Genomic DNA, 14,595 nt, shown 5'->3' with positions numbered 1-14,595 from the left:
CTCCTCTCCCTCTTTTTCTCTAAACAAACTTAGAGATTCTAGTGTAAGCTTTGTTTTTGTTGTTGCTCGGATCCTAGTTAACCCAGTTTGGAGATCCTGAACCGTCCTGATATTCGAACGGTAAACCGATCCATTACTTCAGCCCCAACTAGATCTTCTGAAATTTAGCCACTTTTGATCTTCACATGACCAGTTGAATTCTTTTTGTTTGGACCGATCTGGGCAGTCGGGCACTGTCATCTGATCGACCTAATTTAGGGGCATGAGGCTGTTCTCTAGCAGTGTTTAATTTTGACTTTACTTGACTTTTAGAACGATGATGAAATAAATAATATTTTAATAATATTAAAATAGGTGTACCTGACCCATCTAGCTGAAGTGAAATTTTTGAAGCAAGAAGACGTAAGTAATCTAATGCTTCAAAGTATGTTTTCTGAATTTTTAGTAAAATAATAATTAGTTTATTAAATTTGATTATGATATATGTTTTATACTTAGTTAAATGGGTCAAATTATGTTATGTGCTATATTATGAAATCTAAACAATATGACGGGTAAATTGTGAAAAATTTATTTTATATGTATGCATTCTCAACATGGCTATAATTTGGCCTTGCCAATGGAGATTATTCGTTGGATCTGTCGACTTGTAATCTATGAGAAATTGGTTTCAAAACCGCACCACCGGTGATTCAAATACTGATATTTGGACATCGTACCACTGGTGGTTAATAATAGTGGTGTTCGGCATTTTGTACATTTTGAACATAGATCTTTTCTACTCAAAAAGTGGTGCAATCACTGGACTATAATTGCATTCAAGTTCAGGCATTTTTGTTTAAGGCAAAATTTCCTTCATCTGCCACACTCTTAGAATTCTATTTTTCCTGCAATTAGATGATTTTTTTCAGTGTGCTTTCATCAAATAGCATAAAATAAAAGAAGATGGAGGTGTAGAACTTAACACGAATCTGCTGAATGTGTTGATTTGCAGGAGAGAAAAAAAGACATGCTAGCATGAAAAGACTGATTAATTGGATATGGAACAATGATTATATGATGTATTTCATTGAGTACCTAAAATGGAGAAATGAGTATAATTCAAAGGAAGACGAGGAGCTTAAGCATGAGCCAAAAATTAAAAGCCATGTTCACGGATGTGTACTTATGAATTCATGTATGTGGCAGCAAAAGGTCATATGGAATGGAAGGCAATCGGCAATATGGACTCAGGTAAGGTCTTTGTCGATGATATCGAATATTAAGATCAATGCTTGTTTTTATCATATGAAACTTTTAATTTTAGTTTTTAGCTTGTTCTATGCTTATAAAATTTAGTGATTACCAGTCCTCCATTGCTAGGTTACATAAACTCTTTCAAGCACAGCCAAGATAATTGCTAAATTTGGTTTTTCTCTAGATTGCTAGGCAAAATGGGCACTTTGGCCCCCAAAAAACACCTTAAGCCCCTGTGAATGGTACCAAAATGGGCGGGAGCCTGTATATTCTTCGTCGTTTGAACAACGTCTGATTATTTTTTTTAAAAAAAAAATCTTTGCCAAGATTTTTCCTCTTAAAGAATATCTAAAATTTTAGCCATTCTTATAACAAATGGGGGTGTTATTGGATCAGGTTGAGTTCAGGTTTTACTAAATTCAGACCTATAACTATTGAGGTTTTGAGTCTAATTTTTGTTCCATAGACCAGTCTATTGAAGAATCAGGTTAGGTCTAGATTCGGGTAATAAAAATATGTTTCAGATTCAGATCCTAAATATTCTATACTTAGAGAGGTTTATCGGTGAAACATTCAATAAATGCTATAAAAAAAATTAAATCATAAACAACAAGCACTTAATGATGTACCAAAAATTAAAAGAATATACTTAAGTAGAAATATAAATACTAAAATATGTTAAAATGTCATCACTATTTATTTTTTCATTCGAAGGATCTAATGTTGCATATGTACATACGCATTTATGTCCGGATGTCTGTATGTAATAAATCTGATTATTTATGTGGGTTTGGATCATGTTGGTAAAGAAAACTCAAATTCAGATCTAATCCAAGAGTTTCAATAAGTTTGACTTAGATTCCATATCCAACCCATTCATCATCTAGTTTGGGTTTGGCACCAGGTTTGTGGGTTGGAATGACAGTCTTGACAAAAGACAAACTCATACAACATGCGGTTCCCTCTCTTTTGACAAGAAACATGTTCTCCACTCTTATGGATGACGAATAGGGTTTCAATCTTTTTCTCCCAGCCTTAGTTAATTACAACACACTTTTTCCATAAGTGATTTGGATCAAAATTTTCAATGGTTTGTTGACCCTAGCTCTTACTTGTGCTTTAGTTAGGGCTATACTTTGCATCCCATTAGATGGTTTGCACTTGGGTAGGCTTTCCAAACTTCACCTTAGTTGGACTTTTTAGCTGAAAATCTTTCTGCCTGAGGTCTTCGCTATGTTGTTGTTATAGCAACTACAAAGAGTTCCTTTGTTCTTTATAGTAATTGTCATACAATTAGAGATCTTCCATGCATGTACTTGAATGAAGCATCTAACATTGCCATTGACATAATCTTCAAGCTTGCTTTCTTCCCTGCCTATGCATGAATGTTTTTTATTTTTGTAAGGTTATTATATATGTTTTTGTCTTCAATCACTGTTGCCGCTGGAGCTGGCTTTCACCCAACTAAGGTGAGGGAAGCCCTTAAATTGGAGACTTGTGCTAAAGAACTCTGATGCATCTTTCAATGTTCTAGGGTTTTCATTGCTGTTGCTAGAACATGATGAATAAGAAAAGCAAGGCTTCATAATGATTTTTGTTGATCTGCAACAGCTGATGCTGCAGTCAGTTGCACTTCCATTATCTATATATGGGATCCAATTTCAGGAGCTCTTGGTCTGCAGCAACAGTGGCTAGAATGTCATATTGTAACAAGGTTTGCCTGATATCCAATTTCTAGCAACAGTGGCTAGAATGTCATATATTTCAGGAGCACTTCCATTATCTATAGAATCCAATTTCAGGAACTCTTGTCTCCATAGGTTTGCCTGATATCCATGAATGTCATATTGTAACAAGGTCCTGTTGAGGGAATTATGTGATCTAGTACATTGGCCTTTTTAGCAGAATTCGCAACATTCCCGGTCTGATTGCTCCATTTTTGGATACTTTTTTTTTTCTTTTTTTTGTGCAAGCAATCGATCCGCAGAAGGCTTTCATGTTTTACTCTCTCATGTTTTCCTCGTACTTCTTTCTTTATCTTTGTTCATTCATATTCCGTATTTATGAATCTTAAATGGAAACACCAAATTCTTAAACCAGCTTAGGACGCCTGGTTGAGATCACGTATAATAGTACAATGAAGATGAAGGCAATTTCTAGTGGATAACAAAGACCATGGATCTCTCTCTGATCTGAATTTATTATATAAAAAAGCGAAGGTTAGCATAGGGCTAACCAAACACCAGCAAGCATAACAACAAATTTATAATTACTGTAAAAGAGCTAATACAACCTTAATACTTCCAAACTTTTTGCATCAGAGAGAAACTTAATACTCCACCATTGACCTGTTTGAATGGCTCAAGCATCTCTCCAACCGCAGGCACCATAAACATAGGCAAAGCACAACATCCATATACCTGCATTGAAGCTTGGTTTTACCTAACTAGATCTCCAAGTACTGTCTTACTCACAGAAGAAGGGAGATTCCTAACCTGGACAAGAGCAAGGAACCAGTTCCAAATAGCTGAGATAAAGTTGCAAGCAGCGAACAGATGATCTATGGTCTCAGGCTCTAGTTCGCAAAGAACACAAGATTGAGGCTGCGGCCAATTCCTCTTGGCATGATTTTCTGTTGTCAAAACCTTATTAAAACAATGAAGAACACTTTTAACTTTTAGAGCGTGTTTGGTTGATGACCGGAATCAGAATCGAAATGGAAATCAGTATGGCCATATTCCTCAACATATTTGGCTTGCGGCTTGAATCAGAATCGGAATACTTTAAGCAAATTTTGGAAAATCAATTAAACAAATGGGCTTTTTTAAAAAATTAATTTTTAAAGTAAATTTGATAGAATGAAATTTGAATATTAGAAAGAGAGCCCAAATTGAGTTTCGAAGAAATAGAGCATTCTCATTCCTTCTTGGAATGGGAATGGGACTCCCTCCTACTTGAGTGGGATTCACTCATTTTTATTTTCATTCCAGCGCCCAACTCTTCTCAAACAAACATGTCCTTAATGAGTCAAACTCTCCCAAATTGGTTGAATAGCAAACTAAAGAACTCTTGCATGATTCAAGAACCTGCAACTTAAGTCCAATTCAGACTCCATGACTCCCCATTTAGAGAATCCCCCTTCTCATCCTTCACAGCCTCTTCAAACAAAAACTTCTACAACTCCATGTCCCCTCCATCAATCCCTAGCGATCGAACTTTCCTATCTCCTTGTCATTCTCAACAAATCCCTCACTAAATTCTCCTCCTGCTCATATATTCATTTTTCTCTTTATTCACATGATTAATACATACGTTGGTCCTATGACTCTGCACCACTGCATCTTTATGCCAGTGACAAGTGTGGAAGTTTTGATTCAAACAGATATTTTGGCCCTGACATTGTGCGAATCTATAACTAATGTATAGCATTATCTTTAGCCATATTGTTTCTCTCAAGAAAAAGAAATTCTCTAGTCATATATGATCAATTCTTTTATGCCCTCACCTACTAATTAAAAGCTTGTATATATGTAGCTGATATAAACTTTGATGAATATCCGTCATCACTAGCCATATCATGAAAATATCGCAGCATATGATTGATCAAATTGATCATCAATTATCATGATTATCTACCAAATTTTATCATGTTTGCACGTTGGAACATCATATGATGCGTAATTATGCATGGGATTTCTCCCATGCACACCACCTATCTTTTGTTCATTCCCATGACAATGAACCCCAGACCCAGTGTGTTAACCATCCTAATGCCCAGCACCATCGGATGAGTGATCGTGTATGGGTATTTCTATGCACTTATGCATCCTAGACGTGTTCGCAGAATTGCAAAAATAATCATCATATAATAAAAAACCGATTCATATTTTTGAGTAACTTCGATTCATAAGACTTATTGTGAGGACCTGGGTGGGTGTGTATTTAGTCCCATAACGATTATATACTCTAAAGATCATGGGTACTTTTACTAGGCCAAAGAATCCAAATAATACATTTTATTTAACTTTTTGTTGGTGACATCCGGAATATTACAAATAGTATCAGAATCGACTTAGCCGATAGGAGATATTATAGCACGGGCTCATTTGAAGTTGATCACAGGTCGACATAGTATTGTGACTAGATATGATTGGATTTGGATCCTCGCCAAGACTCAAACAGTGGAGTATGCGAGGATCCCTTGGATGTTGGTTAATATTGATGAAAATGTAAGAGTCCAAGATTTTATTATCTATGAACCTTTTGGGTACTCATAACCATAGAGTGTCTGTAAAAGTATAACTTGCTTCGTGCTTCCATCAAGTGCATTGATAGCAAAAGGTGCTACCATAAACGATGGAGCCCTTTAGTTGCGATGGATGACCATAAATTTTGAATCTCTATTCAAAAAAAAATAAATAATAAACTTGATCCAAGAAAGCCATCAATTTAAAGTAAAAATGTACAAACAATAATTTTAAAAAATAAATTTAATGTACTTGAGAATAGTATACATAAATATCCACCACAATAATCAATGGATATTGAAATAATCAATGGATATTGAAATAATCAATGGATATTTAAATATATCATTGAGATAAGGTTATTGTGATGAACAAAGAGAGAAAAGTTTAAATAAGGTGCATTCAATCAATTAAATAGGCACTTTGGGTGGAGTAAGAGTTTTAAATAAAATTGGGATTTTGAGTCATGCCAGATTGAGTCTGCATTGGTTTGAGTCTACATTTTGTTGACCCAAATAGACCCAAAGATTATATGTGCCGGATTTAAAAAATACAAAATACAAACCCAACCAATTGTCCAAGTCAGGCCTAATGTTTGAACCCAACATAGTCCATCTACTGCCCAACTCTTGATTAATTTCTAGAAAATAATTATTTAATTTTGGCATATCACAGAATTGGTAGAAAAAGACAGAAGGGACAGCATGGAACTGCCAGGCACCATCTGAGATTTTAGCAATAGGAACAATTTATGCATAGAGAAAACATCCAAATAGGTACATTGCTAAATGCACTAAACACAATCTTAAAGTTCATTGGAACATCAAATGTAATCTTGTACTAAAACCAGTAAAAAGGATGACTGTATCAAGGATATTTGACAAAAGTGCTTCTTATTGTACTAAAGAAGATCATTGTACAAGTGTTTCATCATACAAGGCAATTTAGGTCATCTTTAGCACCAGAATTACAAAGTTCTATTTAAATTCCTTGAAATTCCATGCCATGAGTACGCTGTGTTACATGTGTTAGACACAATTTGACACAATCAAGCTGAACCTAGTGAAGCAAAACACAAACATTATAAACTTATAACCATAGGGGACCTCTTTAAAATGCACAATCTTTTTTCCCGGAGAAAATAACACATCATTATAACTGAACAAACACGACATCATTTATCAATCAAGCAGTTCTGAAATATTTGTCTTTTTAAAAGCATCAACAGCTGCCAGTTGTGCTGCCACCTGCTTGTTGGGGAGCATATTATCAGCTTTCATCCTCTCCCTGAACCCATAAGCCGGAGATTTGGCATTTATGTAGGCCTCAAGCAACAACCTATACTGGGTCATCCTTGTGGTGTACCCAGTCTGTTTCAGCTTGTGAAATATCTTTTCAGCATTATGGATGTCACCCCTCTTTGCGTACTTGTTCAAGATAGCCATGTATGAGCTATAGAGAGGCCTAATCTGATTCAGTTGAGCTGCCTTCTGTAATATTGAGTCAGCTTTCGCCACCTCGCCAGCCTCTACGTAAAGCTTCACAAGTGCATCCCATGTCAAAGGACCAATCCTGCACCCATTATCTGGCATCCTCTTGGCCAAATCCTTCCCCTTGGACAGAAGTTTATGGTTTGCATAAACCTTTAGCAAAGCATTGTAACATTTTGAAGAAAGCTTCTTCCATGTCTTCAACATGTTCTCAAAGACTTTCTCTGCATCTTCTACAAGCCCTACCTTCCCCCAAGCTTCAATGGCAGCTAGGCACTCATCAAGACGGGGATCAGCCTCGCAAACTTTCCAGATCCTCCCCACATCTTCTGCTTTGCCCAGAGCAGCATATAGAGGACGAAGAGCCTTGCAAGCATTGCGGTTCCCCTTAATGTCATCACCCTCCATCTCCTTCAGTGTTGCTTCTGCTTTGTCATTCAACCCTCCAAAGATGTAGTGATTAGCAATCATAGCTTGGGTTGCTAAATCAGGCTCCATTCCACCGGCCTTCATCCTCTCCACAATTTGTTCCATTCCGGTTATGTCATTTGTACGGCCTTTCGTGTCTATCAAAAGCCTATACGTAAAGTGAGATGGTTTGATATTTTCTTTTTCCATCATCATAAGAACATCAGCTATCTTCTGTCGGTCAACTCTTTTATATAGCAAGAGCAGTTGGTTGCAAGAGAAGGTTGTAATTGGCAAACCATGGTCTTTTATTTTGTTGAACACTTCCTCTGATTTCTTGACATTGCCAGTAGATACACTATTGGCTAGAAAAGTTCTGTAGATAATCTCACCTCTGAAGGATTCTGGAATCATGTTGATGTACTTTTCAGCTTTCTGAAGACCATGTACTTTAGCAACCAGATCTAGATGTGAACCATAATCTCGTTCTACAAAATTGAGACGCTTATTTGCTTCCAGCCACTCCATAAACTGCAAAATAATGTGAAAAGGATCTGTTTTAAGCTAAGAGTAATTACATGCAACTGATAGATAAACAACAAATATTGCACTGCATATCAATAACATCAAACTATATAAGCTGTAGAAAGACATTATACATGATGGTTTTCAATGTTGAATTTCAGGATCAATAAAGATAGGATTGATGATAATAAGAGATTGGTAGGTTGGTGGTTCAATGACATATACTCCCAATATACCTGACAATGCCTGAACTTCCAGAAGAACGCAAAAAGAAATTACAAAAAATTGTTTTGGACCTCACCCCATATCACCACTTGATCAGCCTTTCTGGGAATAAAATACAGAGAGGGGAAACATCCAGCAAATCACAAGTAGTTCCAGCAATGTTTTTGAAATACAGGGTCACAGTTATCTCACTGGGTGGCCGAGACTGAATCTAGATCTCAGTTTATCTCAGCCGACATAGAAGGTAAAAAGAATTAGGAAGGAACTGGGACTTTCCAAGATCTCGGCTGATATTTTTTAGGACTGAGAATTTTGAAATATCAGCCAATATAGTAAAAAACAAGATTAGAAATTATATTAAAGAATTAATTTTGAAATTTATAAATTAAAATCTATTCTAATGAATATTCATTTGCTATATAATCTTCGTTTGCCTAGCTGCCCATTGCTAGAGCCCTTGCGAATAGCTTGATGCACTATCTCCCTTCAACCCTTTGAGCGAAATGTGGCAAAAGGAAGGAAAGAGACATTGAAAAATATTGGCCAATAAGTTCATACTATATCAACCAATATCTTGGGATTCACAGTTTATATTGACCAATATATTAGGGGCCAACATTTATATGTTGTATTGGACGGTGACAAATATTGATACAAACATAAATCTTGACCGAGAACTTTTGAGTTCCAGAAGGGGACTTTGGTTAAATCTAATAAATAGCAAAAGCAAACATAAACTATGATCAACCCTCAGAAGAGAGGAAGGGAAATGAGAAATGGTAGCAGAACGCCATTTAATGAAGGCAGTGTAAATTACATGTTGACCAGAGTTCAAGGTGGTAGAGGAAACAGTAGTCAAGGGAATATGTGGTATTAGAAAGGCTCAATGCCATGACCATGAATTATCCACCCATGGTTTGAAAAAAGCAAATTGTTGAATTGGTTTATTTGCTCTGTGCTATGCACCATCCTCAATCCAGATAAAACAGACAGGGCAACACTCCCTAATGTATCAGAATAAGGAATAACATAAGCTACCACTTTTATCCAATCAATTTCCTTTGGTCAATTTCATGTCATGAATGTAACTATAACCTGCTCCAAATCTGACATCAAGCCTCCTAAATAAAAATTCCAAATTGAGATCAATGGGCAGATAGAATGTAAATCGTGCATGATCCATAGACCAGGCTAATTGGAGGCTAGACTTAACTTTGATGTATGCTTATGAATAAATGCATTTATAGATGATAAAAAGATGGCACAAAATAACATAAAAGCAATTTTAAGAAAATCAAAATAGTATATATACATGTCAAAGTTACAAGATGAAAGCTACACTTGAAAGAAAAATGATAATAGCATACTAAAACAGTAACAAAAATCATTATGGAATACAAAGACCCTCACACAGATATAGAGTAAGTATCTGCACTGCTCACAATAGAAATCAAATCAATGATGACTTACAAGTCCAGGAAAGAAACAGAGTTCTTATTAAAGAAATATAAAACAATAGCACTTCCTTTCCTACATTTGGTGACGAGAATTGAAATAAACCTGGAAAAAAAGGTAAAACCCCTGCAATATGCCAAGTGCAGTTATATCATTCCAAATTATTGTTAGGTCTTGTGACATCAAAAACTTTTCTGAAAATAAAAAATACTAGGCCATAAAATAGAGAATGGTAGACGCTATTATTGAAGTCAAGCAAATCTAGGAAGCGCAGGTGATGTAACCATCTGCCAGGCAAGACAAAGGACTTGGGTTTTGCCAACTATGGGCCCTAAATGGGACCAGCAAAAATAAATACAAGCCTTCTATTTGCTATTTACACCAAGCAGCCCACTTAGGTTAATATTATAATTTGTTAGAGACTGGTGCCGAGAGAAATCATGGACATGCCGCTGATCAAGTAGAGATGGTTTAGTTTGCATAATATTAGATTTATCATGTTTAGAATGACAGTTATCATAAATTTACTATTTAAAATATTTAAAATTCATTATTTTAAAAAATTGATCTCTCCATTCCCTCCTAATCTTACAAAGTTGGTGGCTGATCCTATGTAGTGGAAGCATATATGAATTTAAATTTGAAAAGGAGTTCATTCCTGTTTCTATGCCCTTCTTCATCTACTACTAGTATTTATTTCTTTCCTCTAATTTCCTTTGCACCTCTATTACTTGCTTCCTGCATTAATCTGAAGTAGATCTGGTCCCGTAGATCTGGTCCCATATCTGATCATAGCTGATCAATAACATTGCAGAGACCAGGAAAAAAAGACCCTGTCTCATCTTCGTTAATCCCTTTATAGATATAGCTTTTATTCATTATTCATTAAATCCTCACCCTACATTTCCATCATTACTTCACTTTATTTTTGTCTTTTACTTTAGATTTGTAACTAATGTTTAACTACAAGTTGTATTTTTAACATATCTCCTCTTCAGCCAAAAACATCAATAAATCATGTTGGCTATTATATTTGACATCTCTATTAAAGCAAATGTCATCAATCTATAATAAGAGACTGTGGGGTATACAATTAGATCGTTGCTCGCAGAGATTAGAATTCTTCTACCATTGCAGATAACCAAACCTATCTTATAGATATGAAGATATAGCAAGAAATACATGCAAGTATGGGCTATTATTTATGTGTGTTGATTAAGCCAATGACTATTAATTCATGATTTCTCATTCCATATTACATACTAGGGCTTAAGTTATGGTACAACCTTATTTGATTGAAGAAAGGAGAGGGTAAAAAGTAAAAAGCAAAGTATGACTTGTTCAAGGACATAGATTGGCTTTGTTGGATAGCTGAGCACGACCTAGGTAGTGAGAAAAAAGTTCAACTCAAGGCAACCAATTGCTACCCTGAAGTTCATCAAATGCCAAGATTTTTTCCCCACTTTACTCTTTGTTCTGTTCCACTGATTCACAGGACAGCAAGCTTAATGGTACTTCAAACCAAATGTTTTGCAAAAGCTTTAGCTCCTTCTCTCCTATGCGAAAACTGTTATAGTTCGAACAAGCTTTGAAGACCTCGTAGTAATTAGAAATCTTATGATTAATTTCAAGACAAGGAAATGATTTATATCAGGTGGTGAAGTTGGACTAACAGAAAAGCTGCACTTCTTCCTCTAGCAGTAACAGTCCTCATAAGGTCAAACAAGTCTTCCCCTTTCCTTCACCTTGCATTTGTTCCAAAATGCCACAAGACTAACCATCAATGATAAAACTTGTATTATTGAAAATATCTGCACATTTCACTCTAGAGATGTGAATGAGATATTGAATACGATCCTTTTGGAGTATGCCATTCTCATTCAAATCTTATTTGATAATCTTTTTCTTTATGCTAATTCTTAACCTTCCAAGCAATCCAAGAATATTACTCGGTTGCTATGAAACTTATTGCACAAGCCAAATCAAACCACCTTAAATTAAAGTACTTCACTAGACTTCCAAGATAGTCAGTCAGTCAGCTGCAAATGCTATGTTTGGCTTGGGTTTTCTTCTGCTAATTTCATTTAGTAAATTATTGCTAAGATAAAGGACAAGATAAGTTTATGAACAGGTCATATTGGATCGAATCTAAAAATTTAAAATACGAAGTGCATCTCTAAGAAAATTGCATAGAATAAAGTAAGTTATTGCTAAGATAAAGAACAAGACAAGTTTATCAAAAGGTCATATTTAATTGAATCTAAAAATTTAAAATAGGAAGTGCGTCTCTAAAAATTAGGAAGGACCTAGGAAGATACCACTTCTGATTTAACCCATGGATGATTGTTCAGTACACCCACTCACGCAGATCATGTATTTTATTTAACGGCAAAAGTGCAGAGTAAAGTAATTTATCCAGTTGTTAAAGAAATATATTAAGCTTTTGAGAAAGAGGAAAAGAATTATGCTAGCTGGAAAAAGTAGAAAGAGACAGGTGCTGCCACCAGCAAATCGTGGTGGTCTAATGGTGACAAAGGTGGGCAGACATTTCAAAGGAGGAAAAATAATAGTTATGTTGATAAGGGAAGGTGTTTGATCTCCATGAATAGTTGCAGTAGAGAGATCCAACCATATAGTTAGTGGCAGGAGCCAGGTCTATAAGGATTAGCATATGAAATTTGCTCTCATAGGTTCAAACAAGGGAACAGGAATAAGAGATGCGAGAGCGCTAATTTCCTCCCTTAAAAATTTCTTAAGTTCCCACATCTGAGATCCAGAAAAAATAGCAGCATACAGGTTTCCTATTTCTGCAAGTTATTTTTTTTATCACTTATAATTATGTATAGATGAAAATAAAAAAAATCACAAATACATCAAAAGAAAATTGTAAGAGAAAACAAGCATCATATGATAATTTATATTTTTTGATACCAAACATAGCAGCAAAATACACTTGAAGAAATATGCAATAACATGTACAGTTAAATCAGAATAACCAGCAAGCACAACCATAGATAATTCTCACGCCATGGAGTAATCATGTACTTAATACATCTAAAATCGTACATATCAGAATCTTAGTTAAGAAAGAAGCAAGCACCTGCAAGGCCTTCTGATAAAACCTTCTTTTTCGAAGATGCCACAGAGTCATGGAAATCTCATCCCGTCCCAAAGAATTACCTTCTTCTACCCATTTATTAAGAGCAGCGGTAATAGAATGTCGTGGAGCTTCCATTACAACCTTGAAAAGTGGCGATGTCAGGCTCTTTCTTCTGGGATCCTTTTCACCATTTGATTGTGTTTTGCTATCTGACAAGCCAAGGGAACTATCAGCAACTTCTGCTGAATATAGTTCTGGCTCGTCTCTGGAGATTTCTTGTTCAGAGATAAACCGATCATCATCCTCCTTGTCCACCAGAGTACCAGTTGTATTAGTTTCTGGAGGCGAATCTAGATCAGAAAAGCCATCATCCACTTCATTGTCACTGGCCTTGGCTCCAGCCTGCAAAGAGAAGTTTCTGATCCCCAGAGATGGCACTGTAGAGAAAGATGTTCCATGGGAAAAAGTCTTTGGTAAAACAGAGAATTCAACAGTATTGCCATTTATCTCATAACCCCAGTGTTCATGCTTCAAGTTACTCCACAGCATGTCTGACTTAGCACAAGAAGCTCGAGCAACTGCACTGTAGGGAATATGGTACCTGAAAATATTAAGGAGAGTTTCACTAAAAAGAAAAGAAAAGGTGTATGACATCAGCTTTAATGAGCTGAACCCACATAGCATTGATGTACCATGTCGAAACAGAACCATTTTCTAAAAAATCATTCGTGGAACCATCGGTATCCACAAATTGGATAAGAGTAAAGAGAGGAGTTAGGAACAGCAATTGAAGAGACAATCATTTCAAGATAGACCACAAGAGAATGGGCAAGAGGTGATTCGTGTTCCCAAAGATGGGTTTGACAGAAATCTACTAGCCCCTGCTCTTGAGTTGTTAGCATGAGATGAAAAAATAGAATTTTGGTAGACAAACACTAATACGTAGTCATTATTGCTCCCTCATCCATGGAATCCATCAGTGTGCAGCCTCTCCAAGAAGTTATCACTCTTGTATGGTCACCAATATGTGCAATAGGCATCAAGCAAATTAACATTCTGGAGAACTAACTTACTGATCATGTTTATAAATTATCTAAGAAGAAACAATTCAGGGGGAAAAAATCACAAAGAAAAGTTCCAAGAAAATTCAATCGACTCCACGATATCCCTTCATTTATAATATCAAAATTGATTTTTCCCTTTTTAATTTAACAATCCGATACAAAACAAGGAACAGAAATTACCAAGCAAGCTAATCAACTGCAAAACTCAAGAATGTGATATGCTGTTCTTACCTCTCTCTAATCACATAAAACTAAAACAAGCAAGTTCTTTCGCAACAAAAAGAACAAGTATAATTACAAAAACATGACCAACACGTCGTGCTAAACTTCAGATAAATGTAAAACCCACCCAATTAAATCACGAATCACGACTTCAGCATGTAATGAAGAACGAAAACAACTCCAACACAAAATATAGGCAGAACCCAAACGCACGCATCAAAGCTGCTCTCACTAGAGGGTTAAAAAAACGATAAAATAAGTGGTAGGACGATCCCAAAATCCAGTAATTAGTTCGACAACATCGCAGTCAAAGATTCAAAAAGGCTACTTTTGAATCACGTCCAGAAGAGAGGTTAGGGGAACGGAGAAATGGGAAGGGAAGAGGATCACCTCAAAGGGTTTGAAGCTCTTCGAAGCGCCAACATCGTAGCTCTTATTAGAAATCCCAACTCGAAATTGTAGGCGAATCGGAACCCTAAAACCGCTTAAAACCATAAAACCCTTCGTCGTGAGAGAGCGGGAGGAGAGACGCCGGGGAGCGACATTATTGCGAAATCATAATAGCGTTGCAAAAAAGGCGTTTGCTAGTGGCGAAGCATAAGCCATGGCCCAAAGACCAATTT

The 14,595-nt window shown here is 36.1% G+C and overlaps 1 protein-coding gene across 1 annotated transcript; it reads right to left on the bottom strand.

Moving 5' to 3' along the window:
• Window positions 1-6,359: 6,359 nt before the first annotated feature.
• On the bottom strand, window positions 6,360-14,537 carry LOC103710383 (pentatricopeptide repeat-containing protein At1g80270, mitochondrial-like). The gene is made up of 3 exons (XM_039124746.3): window positions 14,363-14,537; window positions 12,687-13,287; window positions 6,360-7,912 (listed from the first exon to the last, which is right to left on the bottom strand). The coding sequence occupies exons 1-3, from the start codon at window positions 14,395-14,397 to the stop codon at window positions 6,665-6,667; spliced, it is 1,884 nt and encodes a 627-aa protein (XP_038980674.2). The 5' UTR covers window positions 14,398-14,537; the 3' UTR covers window positions 6,360-6,664.
• Between the last annotated feature and the right edge of the window lie 58 nt (window positions 14,538-14,595).

The sequence above is a fragment of the Phoenix dactylifera genome, chromosome 8, assembly GCF_051530095.1.
Source record: "Phoenix dactylifera cultivar Ajwa chromosome 8, Ajwa_hap1_PhDact_Kaust_v1.1, whole genome shotgun sequence".
Lineage (NCBI taxonomy): Eukaryota > Viridiplantae > Streptophyta > Magnoliopsida > Arecales > Arecaceae > Phoenix > Phoenix dactylifera.
Note: the sequence above shows the minus strand (reverse complement) of the source record. Positions and strands in the feature narration are given on the sequence as shown.